This window comes from Lissotriton helveticus, chromosome 6, assembly GCF_964261635.1.
Source record: "Lissotriton helveticus chromosome 6, aLisHel1.1, whole genome shotgun sequence".
Classification (NCBI taxonomy): Eukaryota; Metazoa; Chordata; class Amphibia; order Caudata; family Salamandridae; genus Lissotriton; species Lissotriton helveticus.
In genome coordinates, this window is record NC_136067.1 from 539,155,256 (window position 1) to 539,175,379 (window position 20,124).

Here is a 20,124-nt window from a genome sequence, read left to right on the forward strand (position 1 = left end):
CACACTTAAGAAGACAGCCACGTCTTCCCATATCTAGACAACTGCCTCATAAAAGCACAGTCCTACAGCTAGTGTGTACAACACACTCACAATACAATAATGTTACTACACAACTTGGGATTCACAGTAAATTACACCAAGTCACATCTGCTACCATCGCACACGCAACAGTACCTAGGAGCTACAATCAATATTCAACTAACACTAGCTTATCCCTCTCCAGCAAGGATAACAAGTGTGCAAACGCTCCTAACAAAATTCAAATCACAACACTCGCTTCCAGTTCGAGTGTTTATGCAACTCATAGGGATGATGGCATCTTGCATATTCATAGTACCTTACGCAAGACTGCAAATGCGTCCACTGCAAGAATGTCTATCACGTCAATGGAACCAGGCTCAGGGTCAGTTAACAGACCTAGTGTTGGTAGACAGTCTGACTCATCGCTCTCTGCAATGGTGGAACACAAAAAACCTGTCAAAAGGCCGACTATTCCTAGAGCCTGTTCCACAAATAATACTAACAGCAGACGCATCACTCTCCGGCTGGGGAGCCCACCTACTGCCTCACACCACGCAGGGAAGGTGGACACCAATGCAAAAGCTACTCCACATCAACCATCTGGAGTTGTTAGCTGTGTTTCTAGCTCTAAAAGCTTTCCAAAAACAAATTGCAAACAAAACTGTCTTAGTCCGCACAGACAATATGACAGCCATGTATGCCATAAACAAACAAGGAGGGACACACTCTGCAGCTCTCTCAACTAGCTCAGCAGATATGGAGGTGCGCTATACCTCAGAACATCTTCTTAATAGCCCAACACGTCCCAGGGGTTCAAAACACCATGGCAGATCTGCTAAGTCGGCAGACTCAGCAGATGACCGAGTGGGAACTTCATCCACAAGTTCTTCATCCGTTCTTTCAAATGTGGGGACAACCTCAGATAGACCTCTTTGCCACCCACGACAACGCAAAATGCCCACACTTCGCCGCCAGATACCCACACCCATTGGCCAAAGGCAATGCGATATGGATGAACTGGTCAGGACTATTTGCGTACGCTTTTCCTCCTCTACCAATGATTCCTTTACTAGTACGCAAGATGCAACAACACTGGCTAACGCTTATACTAGTAGCTCAACCTTGCGATCTGGCTCCTGAAGTCATAGAGTTTGGTTATCTCAAACTTCCTCAAGAGTGCATGAACGTTGTCAAGGAAGCAAGGCGTCCCACCACTAGAGCATGTTATGCTGCTAAGTGGAAACGTTTTGTAATATACTGTCAAAACAACAACATAAATCCCCTAGATGTGTCCATCCAATACATTATAGTCTATTTACTACACCTTCAAAGTGTAATTTAGCCTACACATCTATCAGGTTGCACCTAGCTGCCATTGCAGCTTACTTACAAAATAGACAACATCTGTCTCTTTTTAGAGTACCAGCCATTAAAGCTTTCATGGAGGGTCTCAAAAGAATAATACCTCCAAGAATACCACCTTCACCTGTGTGGAACTTAAACATAGTGCTCACACGTCTCATGGGACCTCCATTTGAACCTTTACATAAATGCGAATTGCAATTTCTCACATGGAAAGTGGCTTTCCTAGTAGCCATTACTTCTTTAAGAAGAGTTAGTGAAATGCAAGCATTTACTGTTCAGGAACCTTTTCTGCAAATGCATCACAATAAGGTTGTGCTTCGTACAAACCCTAAATTCTTTCCAAAAGTCATTTCGCCATTCCATCTAAACCAATCTGTGGAACTGCCAGTCTTCTTCTCGCAGCCACAAACAGTAGCAGAAAGAGCTCTGCACAACTTAGATGTCAAAAGAGCATTACTGTACTACATAGAGAGAACACAAAGCTTTAGGAAAACAAAACAGATTTTTGTATCTTTTTCACCACCGCATAAAGGCAACCCAATATCAAAATCTGGTATTACCAGGTGGATCGTTAAGTGTAACCAAATATGTTATCATAAAGCTAAGCGTACACTAACAATTCCTCCAAAAGTCCATTCTACAAGGAAAATAGGGGCTTCCATGGCATTCTTAGGGAACATTCCCTTAGAAGACATCTGCAAAGCAGCTACATGGTCTACACCGCACACATTCACAAAACACTATTGTGTAGATGTGCAAACAAAGCAACAAGCCACTGTAGGCCAAGCTGTACTTAAAACACTATTTCAAACAACTGCAACAGATACGGGTGGTCGCCGCTAACCTGGGTACTGCTATACAATCTATGCATAGTGTACAATCTGCAGCTCATATGCCTCCAACGAAAAATGCTACTTACCAGTATGCATCTGTTCTTGGCATGTAGAGCTGCAGAATTGCACACGCCCACCCGCCTCCCCGGCTACCTTTATCTGTTCCAGTGTTATCGTCATTAGATACAAACACACATGGTCATCACTATCTCTTAGCTCCATCACTTCCCTAATGGCGAAAAACAATCTTGGGTTGGAGCCGATGCCCATGCGCAGTATCATCCAAAGGAGGAGTCACCTATTTCGTGACTTCCAAAGACTTTCTACAAGAAAAACAAACTCAAACATCCGGGCCCAACACTAGGTGGCCATCTATGCATAGTGTGCAATTCTGCAGCTCTACATGCCAAGAACAGATGCATACTGGTAAGTAGCATTTTCCTTTCCTGTGGTAACTAGGTTCTAACTATAACTATCTACTGGTGACAAAGCAAATTTGATTTTAGAAGTGGGCCTTGTGATGCAGAATCTTCTCACTAGTGCTCAGCTAGCAAGCACACTGAGTGTGAATATGCATGATCTGTCGCTTCTCCCTCAAGGACCATAAGTGAGAGCTACACCTCGAGGTGACAACGGTTTTCTTCTCCAATTTAGAATTTCCACTTGTGGATCTCTTTGATGTGGCTCATAACAGGAGGTGTCCTTGGTTCTGTGTTATACACTTCCACCTGAATGGTTCCCAGGATGCCGACTAGTTTTTGGTCCTCCAGTGAACATTTCTGGCTATTCATCTCCTGTCAAAATTCTGTGCATGGTCAAAAGTCGTGTGGGAGGACCGAGCACAACTGTTTCTGATTGTCCCAGACTGAGTGATGAGCGTCTCGTCTGCTGATCAGTTAGCACTTCACATTTAGCTGTACTGCCATCTCCTGTGCAGAGCAGTTCTGCACTCATAGTAGCATTGCGATGGGTAGGTTCACCACACAAATCCCCATATGCTGTGGTTGCATGCCTGAAGATTGATCAGTGCCCGTTAAGAGCCCTTATGCGTTCCTGATGAAGTCGCAGACATCATCTTGACAGCCAGTTACTAAATCCATTTGCTACTAAATCTATCTACGCAGTCCAGTGGAATAAGTTAAATTAATTGTGCAAGTTTGTAGGCATTGACTTCTTTAAATCCTGGATTTCTGATGCCTTAATATTTGTGTTGTCCGCCACACAGCTGGGTCTAGTGGTGGTGTAGGAAAGTGGGTTTCTGTTGCAGAAATCCGCCCCCCTTTTTGTCAGACTACTGATGCACTTTGGCATGATGCTCCCAGGGTCTCTGCCAATCAGGTTCCCAGGGCCTGTGTTCTTTCCCCAAAACTAACCCAATTGGCATCTCCAGCCACTGGTCAGCCCCTGGTAAATGGTACCACAGGTACCCAGGGCACTGTGACCAGGGAAGACCTCTAAGGGCTGTAGCACTTATTGTTCCACCCATAGAGGCCCTGTGCCTTTGCACACACACACACACACACACTGCCTTTGCAGGCTACGTGTTTTGGTGCAGAACAAAGTGAATAGTCGAAATGGTACACATCCCTGTGTGCCAGGCCTACAACCCATTGCCTGGTATAGAACAGTCACCCCTCTAGCTGGGTGCCCTACACCAGTTGTGAGGGTACAGGTACATGAGCCCTGTACACCTACAGTGTCTAAGTCCATTCTTAGACATTGTAAGTACAGTGCTGCCATTAAGAGTATACGGTGCTGGGAGCTTGTCATTACGAACTCTTCAGCAGCATAATGGCTACACTGAAAACTGAGAAGTTTGGGATAAAACTTCTCAGCACATTAAACCCACACTGATGCCAGTGTGAGATTTAATGAAAGATGCACACAGAGGGCATCTTAGAGATGCCCCCTGAAAAACGGCCAGCCTCTGGTGGGTTCCCTGACCGGTACACAACAGTCTACCACTGGGAGGCATGTTTCTAAACCCCTAGGGTGAAAGCCTTTGCTCCCTGAGCCCAGAAACAAAGCCTTTCCTGGGCGGAGGTTTTCACCCCTCCCCCAGGCCAGGAAGGGCCATCTGTGGCAGGGGAGCTTCAAAGGCCTGGCAGCCTTTGTAATGCGACCCCCAGCCTCTCCTGCTATCAGAAGCAGGCTCCCTTCCTGTCTCCCCTCCTTTTCGGCGGGAAGACGGGTGGGAAAAACTAGCCAGCCCAGAAGGTGTGCCCTCCTCTGTCAACTCCACCCCTCCGGTGGGGGAGGCGAGGTGAAGCCCACTCATCTTGCATATGGCAGGGACTCCCCAATCAGGATTGAGGATTGTGCTCACTGCCCCACGAGGGGTGAGCACACCCAGGGTCCATTGGCTACTGATCTCGAGACCCCTAAAACGCCCCCTAAATACAGTATTTAGGGGGCAGCCCTGAACTAAGAAAGCAGATTCCCGCAACCTTAAAAAAAAAAAAAGGGCGAAAGAAGACGCCCAGCAGAGGAGACTGCTGAGAACAACTGACTTGGGCCCAGCCCTACCGGTCCGTCTGCAGTTTCCGGAGATCTTGCCCCAAAAATCTTGTCCTGCAGCCAACGACCTCCCGAACCCCTGGGAGGATTGACTACCTTCAGCAAAGACCGTACCTCCTGTGAACAGCAGCCCTGTTTAAAAGAAACTCCGAAAACAAACTCTGAGCCTGCTGAGGACAAAGAAACCCGACTACTGCACCCGTCGCCTATGGCCTTAGTTTGAGTGGGTCACCGGTCCCAGCAAGGCCCCCCCATCGCTCCAGAGTCAGAGTCCACCATGGGTTGACCTCTCCAGGACTCCCCGATGTCGCCTTCTGCCTCTGCGCAGAGATTCCACCCCCCTCCCCCCCAACTGCGAGTGGCCCGGTAAGGGGAAATCCGACCTCAAAAGACACCCCGGCGTCCAGCCTCCCTGTGCCCTGGAGAAAAGAACCAAAGGTGCACCTACATCCTCGAGCCCTCCAAGTTACCTGCACAGCTGTTGGTTCCTCCCAGAAGTCTTCCTGGACCGAGCCTGCAGCTAGAAACCAAAACAAAAAATCCCCATTGAAAACAACAGGGCACCGGATACCAAAACAGCACCCTGCACCCAGCTGCCCCTGCGCCGCTTCTGTTTGTATGCTTACCGGATCCCCCTTTGCCCTGAGCCTAACACCCTGAGCTTGGCTGCCACAACCAAGTGGCCTGCTCGTCAGCAGCCACCAACCGGAGGTCCCCTATCCCACATTGGATAACATTCAGCCTCAGCACTCTGCACCCGGCCTCCCAAGTGCCGCTGAGGGTGTAACAAGAGTGCATCCTTGACCCTGGGGGACCCCTGAGTCTACCCCCAGAACCTCAACTCCCACTACCAATATTCCTACCTTAAAACCGATAACACTAGTTTCCTCCATAGGATAATAACATTGCCTGTTTTTCTTTAAATGACTTAAATGAGATGCAGGGAACAGCGGTGCAGCCCTGAAATGATCGGTAGCTCTATTGGAGTTATGGAAGAGAGCTACAACAGATATTACCATAGAGTTCCTTAGATGCGGTCCAAATGGCCGTGCAATCGCTGTTGTTATGCGATGTGAGATTAATGTCAGGGGGGCGGGGCTAGTTAGCGTCTTGATCCTCTGAGCCTACGTGCGCAGCCTGCCCCCAAATCCCTCGGTCCTCGCGGCGATCGTTGCGCAACGTCCAAGCTTCGCTAGAACCTCCGGGGTTCATCGCAGACGGGCTGACCGCTAGATACTTGGGCCCACTGTGGAGCTCAAGGCGCGATGTCAGAGCCGCCGAACGGTGCTGTGTCCAACCCAGCCCACGATTCCTCAACCTTTGTGGGGAAACGCAGGCGCGATGACCATTCTTCCTGATGCAGCCTGCACTCCCGCGCCGTGATGGAAAGAAGGAGCGCGATGCCAGGAGGGAGTGCGATGCCCCGGAATGACCCCGCTGCTACTCAGGTGGCAGCCCACAACCTCGTCCGGAGGTTTTCAGGGCTCGCCCCCAGGGACTCCGATCCAGCTGGCTCACACCCAATGCCGCAGGGTCTTTCAGTCTGGCAGGCTAATCGGACTCCTCCGGTAGTCGTCGGCGGTTCCGTCTACGTCCCTCGGGGTGGTGATCCTCGGCAGAAGCATTTCATTTCTAGCCTTAACTGTTCTGGAGGTCTCACTTACAACATTTCTAACCCCAGATAGATGTTGATATACAGTCCCCAACTTTAAAACACCTACACAGACTTCTTGGGTGAACTGGCACCTTATTGAGGCATTGCCCTAACAAATAGCACAGCAGCTACTGCATTTTGATGCCAGTGACTATGCTCACTGATCTCCAGGTACGGATGCCTGGACACATGTCACCACCATCTCTCTTGAATACCTTAGGGACACTCCCAAAAGATTTTACTTACCTTGAAGAATTCACTCTTAATTTCTTTGTACGTTGGACCCATTGGGCCCCTTTCAACATCTTTTATAATTTTGTGGCAGATACACAGAGGACAAATTCTCAACATGTTTTGTATGTTACCTAAAAGAAATCACCGAAATAAAAAACTATAGGACCTTTAGTTTAGATTTTTGGGTGGTCCTTTGATATAAGGTTTTTACACCCCTTTGAAGAACTGACTTTAGTTTTGGCTAAAGACATCTGTAAGGTTTGTTGGGGACATTCCTGAGCTCTACCATAGTATAACATTGGCTACAGGGTTCAATAGAAAGGAAAATAGTAGTGCTGAGTACTTAGGACTTAGACGTTTTTAGGTTCCTGTTTCTCTTCCCTTTACCGTTACATTACTTCTAAACTTGTTGAAAGTGTTTATTCTGACAACATCTCTTTGAGTTCCTCTAGACTACTCCACCTCGCTATTCTTTGAGAGTCAAGTACTAAAGGGAACTCCTTGGTTATGCAAACTGAGTGCAGCATTTGTATCGCTCCTGTACACCAATGGTAAAAGACATCAGTTGTCACAACTGATGCTCATGGTAATCTTGGACTATCCTGGGACCTCAAGAAAATGCCTCATAGAGAGACAGTAAGCCTTCTTAACATGGTCACTTTACAGCCTACCATAAGAGGGCAAGCACTAGCTGCTCTTCCTTATGTAATGAGTGTCCTTTGGATGATCGCCAGACAACAAAGCCTAGCTCTAGAGCGCTGTAAAATATGGAGCACCACTACCAGACTTGCAGAATGCTGAGTTTTCTAGATGAATAACATAGCCCCGAAAAGCATAGAGGCAAGAGGTGTTATATTCCATATAGGTACCCCAATATCTGCTCAGGTACTACACGCACATTTAACCTACATTGCCCTCGTATTGCGCTACATAATGGTTCTTAGGACTGACCTTTTACCTAGTTAAGGTAATGACTAGAGGACCTGGGGATTTCACCGAAAGGCCTAAGCCTCATTCACTCATTCATTATGCATGAGGATTCTTGGAATCACGGCTGGACAGCAGGCCAAACATCTGCATGAAAACAATCTACAAGGATCATTCCTTCCGTCATCCTAGTTCGACATGACACAGCGAGGTACATCCCCAGGGGGTATCACTTTGGGAATATATACACTATCTCTTGCTAAGGTAGAGAGAGGAGAAAAGAACTTCAAGATTGCCGACATCCACAACAGTTTCGGCGCACCTTCCACGCACCCAACCACCGAACCAACGAACCCCACCGCCACCCTCCGCACCTGGACCACGGTGACCACCGAAGACACAGCCCGCACGATGAACACCATCCACTCCGGCTCTCCAACTGACCCCTGCCCCCACCATGTCTTCAACAAGGCCGACTCCACCATCGCACCCCAACTCCGGAACGTCATCAACACCTCCTTCAACACTGCCACCTTCCCGGAGAGCTGGAAGCATGCCGAACTCAGCGCCCTACTGAAGAAACCAACAGCGGACCCCACCGACCTCAAAAACTTCCGCCCCATCTCGCTCCTCCCTTTTCCTGCCAAAGTCAACAAACAGCTTGCCGCCTTCCTCGAGACGAACGGATCCCTCAACCCCTCGCAGTCCGGTTTCAGAGCCAACCACAGCACCGAGACCGCCCTCATCGCAGCCACCGACGACATCCGAGCCCTGCTCGACAACGGGGAAACAGCGGCACTCATCCTCCTGGACCTCTCCGCGGCATTCGACACGGTCTGCCACCGCACCCTAGTCCAACGCCTCGGCAACACCGGCATCCAAGAGAAGGCACTGAAGTGGATCATCTCATTCCTCGCCGGAAGAACACAGAGAGTCCGCCTCCCCCCGTTTCGATCCAAGGACACCGAAGTCATCTGTGGCGTCCCGCAAGGATCATCACTCAGCCCCACCCTCTTCCAACGTCTGCATGAGACCTACAACCTCAACATCATCTCCTACGCCGACGACACCCAGCTGATCCTCTCCCTCACCAGAAACCCCGACACCGCCAGAACCAGCCTACACGAAGGGATGAAAGACGTCGCCGAGTGGATGAAGAACAGCCGCCTGAAACTAAACTCAGACAAGACGGAAGTCCTCATCCTGGGACCATCACCCTCCGCCTGGGACGACTCCTGGTGGCCCCCAGCCCTGGGCACCGCCCCCAAGCCAACAGACCACGCACGCAACCTGGGCTTCATCCTGGACTCCTCCCTCTCGATGACCAGACAAGTCAACGCCGTATCCTCATCATGCTTCCACACCCTTCGCACGCTTCGCAAGATCTTCCGATGGATCCCGACCGAAACCAGGAAGACGGTCACCCAGGCACTCGTCACAAGTCGACTGGACTACGGAAACACCCTCTACGCCGGAACCACAGCCAAGCTACAGAAAAGACTCCAACGCATCCAAAACGCCTCCGCCCGACTCATCCTGGACATCCCCCGACGCAGCCACATCTCCGGCCACCTGAGTGACCTGCACTGGCTCCCCGTCAGCAAGAGAATCACGTTCAGACTCCTCACCCACGCACACAAATCCCTCCACGACCTGGGCCCCAAGTACCTCAACTACCGCCTGACCTTCTACACGCGCACCCGCCAGCTACGTTCGACAAGCCTCGCCCTCGCCGCCGTACCACGCATCCGAAGAGCCACCGCCGGAGGAAGATCCTTCTCCTACCTGGCGGCCAAGACATGGAACTCCCTCCCCACCCACCTTTGGCAGACCCAGGACCATCTCGCCTTCAGGAGACAACTCAAGACCTGGTTGTTTGAGCAATAGCAGACCCCTTCCCCCAAGCGCCTTGAGACCCTTCCGGGTGAGTAGCGCGCTATACAAATGCTATGATTGATTGATTGATTGATGATATAGGGGCTAGCATAGATGATCCATCTATTCCTCCAGGCTCACCTGACCCGTGGGATGATTATAACACCCCAGAAGTCCCAAATGTCCCTCAAGATGACATATACCCCTCAAGGCCTTCCCCACCAGAAGACACTATGGCTTTTACTCAGTTGATACACAGAGCCGCGCAATATCATGGAGTAGATATGCATACAGACCCTGTAGATGAAGACTTTCAAGGACCCAGTCAGAACTCGGGTCATTAACCCTCGAATAGAGAAAAAGTATAAAACTGCCCCTTCAGACCCTGCATATATTAAAGGTCCAGTAGCACTAGACTCACTTGTAGTTTTCAACGCACGCAAGAGAGCAAACTCACAAACATCAGGTGAAGCTGCACCACCAGATAAAGAGTCTAAGCTACTTGACGCATCATGGAAAAGAACTGCGTCTAAAGCAGCAAACATGTGGCGTATTGCCAATACACAAGCATTATTGGCCAGATATGACATGGCCCATTATGACGAATTAGGATCACTAATGCGACATCTCCCTGATAAATACAAAGATAGAGCAAATGAGCTTATTCAAGAAGGGAAAAATATTACAAACACCTCTATTCGGTGTGCACTTGATGCAGCGGACACCGCCTCCAGGGCAGTTAACACCAGTGTTTTATCACGTAGACCTGCCTGGCTACACATATCACGGTTCAAACCTGAAGTCCAAAGTGCTATACTTAATCAACCCTTCGATGAGCAACACTTATTCGGACCCAATGTAGATCTATCACTTGAAAAAATGAAAAAGGATACAGATACAGCCAAATCTATGGGAGCCCTGCGGTCGCTGGCTCCCAGACGTTCATTTCGCCGCTCATCTTATCGAGGCGCCACCAGGGGACACTCCTCAGACACACCTTCTACCTCATACAAAGCCCCTACGCAATCCACATATAGTAAGGGCTACCAAAGGGGAGGTTACAGGGGTAACAATAACAAAAGCAGAGGTAAAAACAACAACTCCCGCTCTGCCTCTACCCCTGCCCAATGACTCCCCTTCCCCCGTCCCATTCCACTCCTGTCGGGGGACGACTACAACAATACCTACCAGCCTGGGAAAACATCACATCAGACAGGTGTGTGCTTCAAATAATTCAATCAGGTTACTGTCTAGAGCTAACATCCACTCCCCCAAACATACCACCCAAGCAGCGTCCAATGTCACAAGAACATTTAACACTGCTCAGACAGGAAGTAATATCCCTCCTGGAGAAAAATGCAATAGAAATAGTCCCAGAGCTTCAGCAAAGCAAAGGAGTATACTCCCTATATTTTCTAATCCCAAAGAAGGACGGATCTCTAAGACCTATCCTAGACCTCAGACCTCTAAACATTTACATACAGTCGGATCATTTTCATATGGTCACACTCCAACAAGTCCTTCCACTCGTGTTACAAAATGACTTCCTTGTCGCTCTAGATCTCAAGGACGCCTACTTCCACATTCCCATCCACACAGCGCACAGAAAATATCTCAGATTTGTGCTAGACGGGCAGCACTAACAATTCAAAGTGCTTCCATTCGAAGTCACAACAGCGCCAAGGGTGTTTACCAAATGCCTAGCAGTAGTAGCAGCAAACTTAAGAAGACAACATATTCACGTCTTCCCATACCTAGACGATTGGCTCATAAAAGCTAGCTCATACAGCCAGTGTGTACAACACACTCAGGCTACTATTCAACTGCTTCACGACTTGAGATTCACAGTAAATCACACCAAGTCACATCTGCAACCTTCACACATACAACAATATCTCGGTGCTACAATAAACACCCAACTAACACTAGCCTATCCCTCTTCAAACAGGATAACAAGTGTACAAACTCTCCTAACAAAATTCAAACTGCAACACTCGCTTCCAGCTCGAGTGTTCATGCAGCTCATAGGAATGATGGCATCTTGCATATTTATAGTAACTTACGCAAGACTGCAAATGCGTCTACTTCAAGAGTGCCTAGCACGCCAATGGAACAAGGCTCGTGGTCAATTAACAGACCTAGTGTTGGTAGGGCCGATTGTTCCTAGAGGCTGTTCCTCAGATAATCCTGACAGCGGACGCATCGCTCTCCGGCTGGGGAGCTCACCTACTGCATCACACCATGCAAGGCAGGTGGACACCGCAACAAAAGTTACTCCACATCATCCACTTGGAGTTACTAGCTGTTTTCCTAGCCCTAAAAGCATTCCAAAAATAAGTATCAGGCAAAGCTGTCTTAGTCCGCACAGACAATATGACAGCCATGTACTACATAAACAAACAAGGGGGAACACACTCTCTGCAGCTCTCTGTTAGCTCAGCAGATATGGAGATGGGCTATACCACTAAAAATCTTCCTCTTAGCCCAACACGTTCCAGGAGTACAAAACACCATGGCAGATCTGCTAAGTCGAGCAACACAGCAGATCCACGTGTGGTAACTTCATCCACAAGTTCTTCAACCCTTCTTTCAAATGTGGGGACAACCTCAGATAGACCTCTAGGCAACCCACGAAAACGCAAAATGCCCAAACTTTGCCGCCAGATATCCACACCCGCTGTCTAAAGGCAATGCGATATGGATGAACTGGTCTAGAAAATTTGCGTACGCTTTTCCTCCTCTCCCACTACTTCCGTTAGTGATACGCAAGCGACAGCAACATTCCCTAACACTCATTCTAGAAGCTCCAACTTGGGCCAGACAACCGTGGTACACCACACTGCTGCAACTATCGGTGGTACCACACCAAAACTAAGCCTATCTCCACGTCTCTTGACACAGAACCATGGAGAAATCAGACACCCGGACCCAGCTCAGCTCAACCTAGCGATCTGGCTCCTGAAGTCATAGAGTTCGGTTACCTCAACCTTCCTCCAGAATGCATGAACATTATTAAAGAAGCCAGACGTCCCACTACGAGAGCATGTTATGCTGCGAAGTGGAAACGATTTGTAATATACTGTAAAAACAACCACATAAATCCGTTAGATATGTCTATTCACACATCATAGGATTCCTATTACACCTTCAAAAGTGTAATTTAGCTTACACGTCTATCAGACTACACCTTGCTGCCATTGCAGCATATTTACAAAATAGACAACATCTATCTCTTTTTAGAGTGCCAGCTATAAAAGCTTTCATGGAAGGACTCAAAAGAATAATCCCTCCCAGAACACCACCTTCACCAGTGTGGAACTTAAACATTATTCTTACACAGTTAATGAGACCTCCCTTTGAACCGTTACATAAATGCAAAATACAATTCCTAACTTGAAAAGTAGCTTTCTTAGTAGCTATTACTTCTCTCAGAAGAGTCCGTGAACTACAATCATTTACCATTCAAGAACACTTTTTGCAAATGCATCATAACAAAGTGGTTCTACGCACTAATCCTAAATTCCTTCCAAAAGTCATTTCACCATTTCATCTAAATCAATCTGTTGAACTGCCCGTTTTTTTCGCGCAGCCACAAACAGTCGCAGAAAGAGCTCTACACACCTTAGATGTCAAAAGAGCATTACTGTACTACATCGAAAGGACACAAACTTTTCGTAAAACGAAACAACTTTTTGTGTCTTTTTTACCACCACATAAAGGCAACCCCATATCAAAATCGGGGATAGCTAGGTGGATTGTTAAATGCATACAAATATGTTATCAGAAAGCCAAACGTACGTTAACAGTTCCTCCAAAAGCCCATTCTACAAGGACAATGGGGGCTTCAATGGCATTCTTAGGGAACATTCCCCTAGATGATATATGCAAAGCTGCTACATGGTCTACACCGCACACATTCACAAAACATTATTGTGTAGATGTGCAAACTAAAAAACAAGCTACTGTGGGCCAGGCTCTACTAAAAACTCTGTTTCAAACTACTGCAACGGATACTGGTGGTCGCTGCTAGGTGTGGGTACTGCTATACAATCTATGCACAGTGTGTAATCTGCAGCTCATATGCCTCGAACGGAAAATGCTACTTGCCAGTATGCATCTGTTCTTGGCATGTAGAGCTGCAGAGTTACACATGCCCACCCGCCTCCTCGGCTACCTCTATCTGTTCCTTTATTATCTTAATTAGATGCAAATCACATGGACATCACTACTTCTTGTACAGCTCCATCACTTCCCTAATGGCGAAAAACAATCTGGGGTTGGAGCCGATGCGCATGCGCAGTATCATCCAAAGGAGGAGTCCCCTATCCCGTGACTTCCAAAGACTTTTCTACAACAAAACAAACTGTAAACATCCGGGCCCAACACTAGGTGGCCATCTGTGCACAGTGTGTAACTCTGCAGCTCTACATGCCAAGAACAGATGCATACTGGTAAGTAGCATTTTCCTTGTTAATTGTTTGCTTATGATACTGCTATTATCTCCTTTCTTTGACATTCTGACCACAGTTGCTACTCTGTTAGACCTTAGTTATGTGATTTACTGATTCAGATGAGGTGATGCAAGTATGTCCCTTTCTCTTATAGATTTATGGTGGGCTGTTGGCGTTGTGGAGATTGGTTACATGGTGATTGTGTTGGTTTGAGTCTTTCTCAAGCACATCAAATGCGAGATGAAGGTAAAGAGTACATCTGTGTGAAGTGTTCTGCTGATGAAAATAGGAGGATTGAATACTATGATGATGGTGCCTTGAAAGATGAAGATAAAACTGGTGCAGATAGAGAAAACAAAACTGTTGAAAGCAAGAAGACTGTGATATTAAAAGAATCGGTCAGCAGTTTTACATCAAGTGAAAAACCGAAGCAAACAGAAGAACGCGTGAAGAACAAAATTAAATTGTGTAACAAGGTAATCTTACATACTTGTTTTTGAGTGTAAAATTCCAGAAACCCCTTATTGTATTTTCCACTGAAATAGTATTAGCCTCACTAGGAAATGATCTACTGTGACAAAATATGGTACTGTTGCTAAATTGGAAAACAAAACTATAGTGTTGTTTTCAGTGAAATTATATAAATATTTTTCATCTGGGGAACAAATCAGAGATAGCCTTGAGTAACAACGACATAACTATTGAAACTTTCAACCCAGGAGGTGAAACAGTATGCTGTGTTTCTGCATTAAGCACATTTCTATAATGCCTCACATAAATATGTGAGCCCATCCACTATATGTATATCCATATCCATATTCTCACTGTCTTGGGTATTTACAAATGTCAATAGAAGGCCTCCAATTCTCCAAAGTGCTGAACGTTAATTTGATCAGTTAGAGTCCCATTTCTGGATTTTTTAAATTAGATGTATTTGATGTATTTCATATAATTACAACAAAAATCCATAGCACTTCGTAGAGAACAGTTTTTATTGTTAACAGGAAGATCTCACATATGGACTCTTGGCGATCTTAACAGTTAATGCAGTTATGTATTTGCTGAAACTCTATCCCTCTACTCCCTGCCGCTTCTAAAACTCTCTCTCTCTTTCCCCTCCCCACTCCCCCCGCCGCCAGCCACCCCGACCCGTGTATCATTCTTATGGGGAACAGAGGGGCGAATTGACTCTTTTCCAAGGTTCATCGACTTATGGCTCTTCAGTGCATACATCTGTCCCCTGGCTGATATGCTCAACCATTGCAATATGTCCATACACATCTATGCAGATATTACACAGCTTAGACTGGGCTTGGAAAAGCCTTGCAGAAAACTGGTGCAGATAGAGAAAACAGTTTCTCATTCAAGTTGAAGAATGGATTAAAGTGTGAGTTAATAGTTTATTCGTTTTTGGGTGCTAAGCTGATCTGATTTTTGGGAAATACAGCTCCAACCAACTGCTGTCCCACGGTGGTGGTGACGAGATCGGAGCAGCGAGACGTGCCGAGGAGCCCAGCAGAGAGCGAAGCCCACAGGCGCTGCCCCGCCTTCCTGACGCGCTGAGAACGAGACGCTGCCTTTCTCCTGCTGAGAAATCCAGCTCCGGCGCTTCCAAGCAGCCCTCGCAGGCAGCTGGAATATCAAGACCTGGGATAAGAGATACCAGCCCTCCATCATTCTAGATCTCGGGTACAGAACTGAATAACCCCTTGCAGAGAATTCTCGAATCAGTCCCTTGGCAAACAAACTTAACTTAAACTGCTACTTATCTACTCTCGCCCACGTATTAGGCTTAGGTCAGGTACACTGGGGTAGGCGTGGTTAGAAGCACCAGTTGAGTATGATTAGTCAAATGTATATATGTATGTATCTATTTTATCCATTTTAAAGTATCATATGGCTCAGAAACCATATCAATGCTTTTACAGTATTATTTTATAATTCTGTCTTTACTGTATGCACTTTACTTAACTACAAGTATTGCAATAATAGCGATTCATTTCTCTTGTATGAGAAAGGAGACTGATCAATAAATAACATCTTTTATTGAACACGCCCGTCTCTTCCTTTTCTCTACAATCTGGTGAAACTAAGAATGCACTGAACTGACTGAGTAAAATAAGTTGTCTTTTGTTTTCACACGACTCTAGAGATACACTCTTGATTAGGGGAGAGCAAAGTTGTCATGTTCTATGGTTGTCAGAAACTAAATCCCTTCTTGTCTATCCAGGGAGGTTAAAATCCTCCTTGCCTATTCGAGAAAGTTTCTAGTGAACTCTGAGCTAGCTGGCAAACACAAAACTTTAAGTCTAATATCGTCGGTAGAAGACCTAGTTAACCTCTGCCCTAGGTCTATACTATTGAAGATATTATTCCAATGCGCAGAGCCTATTGGGATAATAGGAACTACACTACACTCCGACGGTATTGTTTTCGAGCGCGTTTCCTTTTCTCTGCTGTTCCACTTGACCATCAAGAAATCTCCTTTTCCATTGAGATTTTCGCAGGCGACCTACCGGCACCTTGTCAATGGAACGGATTCCATTCAAATTCTGCCTCCTGTGCTTCGCAAAGTATCCGCATACAGACCTACATTAGGGGTGTAACTTGTGCTTGTCCCCTGAGCACAAAGAACAAAACTGTGACGCGTGTCGATCCTTCAGGTCGAAGAAAACTCTCTGTGATTATCAAGCTCGACGTCGAGAGATGAAGTAGCAGCAGTTAGACGACACACTGGAGCTCTTTGGCGAGGACTTCGAACATGAGGAAGTCTCAGCGGCCAAAGAAGAACAGGCTTCAGCTGCATCGGACTCCGAGGCAGAGTTGCAGATTATCCTCGAAGACGACGATGTGCCACAGGGACAAGGGGACCTGAGTACAGAAGACAGCTTGCCTCCCCTTTCCACCGTCCTGAGAAAATGTAAGGCTTCGGTACCACCTCTGCCTTTAAGCCAAGGTCATATAAATGATGGGGTTTGTCCGTCGGAGTCAGGCTGGACATATAAATACTAATAATACACAATTGCCTGGTCTCAATTTCAATGCTGTCTTTTAATTATCAGCACAATGAGAGCCTGAATTTACTTACACAGCTCTTGTGTTATTTCACTCATTTTACATTAGATTCATATAAGCCATTACTTCATTTCTTATGAGGTTTCAACACATTCTAAACTTAAATTGCAGAACAAATACATATACAATACAGTGTCCTATTCCATACAGTATCATACATCAATATACAGTGTCATGCTTAAATTAGTCAATGAAAAAACATCTTTGGGAGGTACACCAGAATCAATTATACTTCAGTCCTATCTGTGTTATTTCTGATTGTCTTTTTAAGGACTGATTATCACCATAGGGTAATTTTCAACTGATGTGTCCAACTCGGACACCCTTTTTGTTTGCTACCCTTGGCGACCGGAGCGATGAATCTGCTCAGGAAAGCCGACGCGTTTCCAAACCCGGTCCAATCGTTCGGGTTTTTCCTCAGGGCGAACCTGGGTACCTGACAGGTTAAAAATTACATTATTAGTGCCTTCTCCTAATTCAATTGAAGTTGCTATGCAGCAGTTTTTAGGCGCCCGGAATTACCTTCTAGGTTCAGCGCCGCTTTAGCGTGTGCATTCTGGAATTGTTTTCGTTTCACAACCTGTAATGGTGTGAAAAGGGGGAATCAATTTGTGTCTGTCTATGTCTCCACTTGGGCATTTCTTAGAACATACCGTGCATCCTCAGGACTTACTTGAAGTGATGGCTGCGGTGGGCTCGTGTTGTTGACGATTCCCACGTTGAAACAATCTAACGGAATCACCCCTCTGTTTATAAATAACAAACTTGTGTCAGTTCTACACGACAGTGAGTTCGAGTGACACAGCAGTCTTGCAACGCGAGCATTTCAAAAGGGATTTCAAGAAGGGGGAGCGGGTTCTTACTTGTATCTGCCGTAGTTATATTGCTGTCTTGTGACGATTCTTCATTTTGGGGATTATTCAACCGCCTTCAATGCTGTTTGGCTGAAAAAGGTTTGAAGGCTTTATTAAACACGCACGCATTTAACTGCGAGCCGTAATTGAAGCTCTACATTTAAGTTATTTGCTCACCTTACTTCTTTTGGTGTGATTCACGATTACTCGCTCCTGCTGGTTAGCGTTCAGCCGTGGCGTTACTGTGTGTATAGACTCCACGCCTTCCGAGTCATGTGATTCGTGTCTTAGGTGTTTAAGGGACTTGTAGTTTTGTGACTTAGAAAACTTTCAAGTTTTTGGAGGGCATCACAATGATTTAGGGGTGTAATCAATTTTACTAATGTGTGATTTTTATGCGCCTAAGTGCGTTAATTTGAGTGCCGGGGCAGCTCACATGGGGGGTCAGTAAATATTCCTTTGAAGTTCAGAAAGTTCGTTCATCCCATCGATCACGCAGTTGAACTTTAGTATCAGGTATGCTACCCTTTGCGTTAGTAAACTGTCCACGTCCCCTCCTCGTGGGGGGGTCCTGATGCCAGATAATACAGTCCACTTGAAATCCTTCTCACTATGACCGAATTGCTGAAAATGTTGTACCATCGGGGCTGTTAGTATGTTTTGTTTTATTCTGGATCGATGCTGTGCTACTCTTTGATTGATTTGCTGGGTCGTCTTGCCTATGTACAGTTTTGGGGAAGGGCAGATTATAGCATAAACTAAATTGCGACTTTTGCAATTAGTAAATTCCTTGTGTCTCCATTTGATGTTGTTATATTGAAATTCTGTTCCTTCTACCGTGTTGGACAGGACACACAAGTGCCGCATTTGTGGTGGCCTTCTACCGGCTTTAATTTCCATAAAGTGCGGAGGTCAGTTTTGACCTGACTCACCCCCAAATCTGCCCGGACAATCTGCTGTCCTATGCTCTTGTTATTTTTAAGAGCAAAGAGTGGTTTTTCAAATGGCATTTCAGACCCAGCAATCAAGTGCCAATTTTTTTAAATGATGGATTTAAACTTATTTGTGTGTGGACCATATGTTGACACACATACTAGCTTATCAGTGGGTTCTTTTTCTTTTTTTGTTACCAATTCCTCTCTTGGTGTATACCAAGCTCGTTTTGTCGAGTGTTTTAACAATTTGCCAGGATAGCCTCTTGTTCTTAATTGTTTGCTCAATATTTCAGCATGTGCTGCAAAGTCATATTTTTTTGCACAATTCCTCCTAATCCTAAGCATTTGGCTGTAGGGGAGATTAGCTCTTAGATTTTGAGGATGATAACTAGTGTAGTGGAGAATTGTGTTTTTGTCTGTTTCTATGCGATGTAATGTTGTAGTTAATTATTGGTATTGTGAGAATACCTCTACATCCAAAAATGTGAGGCGAGTTTTACTTGATGTCCCGGTGAACTTGATGTCGGGGTGTCTCATGTTTAGCCATTCGTGGAACTGAGTCAATGTTTCTGTTGTGCCCTTCCATTGGCACCAGATATCATCAATGTAACAATACCATGTGACGATTTGATCACTAAATGGATTGTTGTGGTACACGAAACGTTCCTCGTACAGGGCCATGAAAAGGACCGCCATCTCCGGGGCATAAGGACACCCCAGTGCGGTCCCCTTCACCTGCACGTAGAACGTATCCATGAACTGAAAGTAGTTCCTTTTTAATGCAATTCTGGCAAGGTCTATGATGAATTCGGTGGGCACTCTTTGTGGTTTGGGGCGAGTTTCAAGGAAGAACTCTAATGCTTCGAGTCCCTCCTCTTGCGGGATTTGTGTGTGGAGGGAGATGACATCGAAGGTCACCATCAGATCTTGGCTCTCATCAAACGTTACTTCTTTTATCTTGTTGATGAAGTCCATGGTGTCCCGAAGGTATGATTTTACTTGGCCTAAAAAAGGCTTCAAGAACACATCTACGTACTTGGCCAATGGCTCCAATATAGAATCACATCCGGAGACAATTAGCCTCCCGGGCTGTTCGGTTGGGTTTTTATGTAATTTAGGTAAAAAATATATTACCGGAGTACGTGGTTTCTTTTTCATCAAGTACTCGAATTCTTTAGGGCCTAAAATGCCTTTGTCAAATCCTTCTGTTAGTTTGATTTGTATTTCACTTTGTATAAGTCAGTGTTAGTTGCAGGTACAAACTAACACTGACTTGACCAAACTTAAAATTGAGGCGCTTGAATAAAAACCCAACCGAACCACCCGGGAGGCCAATTGTCTCCGGATGTGATTCTATATTGGAGCCATTGGCCAAGTACGTAG

General features: G+C 46.2%; 1 protein-coding gene across 2 annotated transcripts in view; it reads left to right on the forward strand.

Annotated features, from left to right (window-relative positions):
• PHF3 (PHD finger protein 3) overlaps positions 1 to 20,124 on the forward strand; it is a 716,139-nt gene that overhangs the window by 189,259 nt on the left and 506,756 nt on the right. For both annotated transcript variants that reach the window (XM_078648001.1, XM_078648002.1), the window contains exon 5: positions 14,032 to 14,353. In XM_078648001.1, the coding sequence (XP_078504127.1) occupies positions 14,032 to 14,353 (322 nt within the window). The remainder of the gene's footprint in view (positions 1 to 14,031; positions 14,354 to 20,124) is intronic.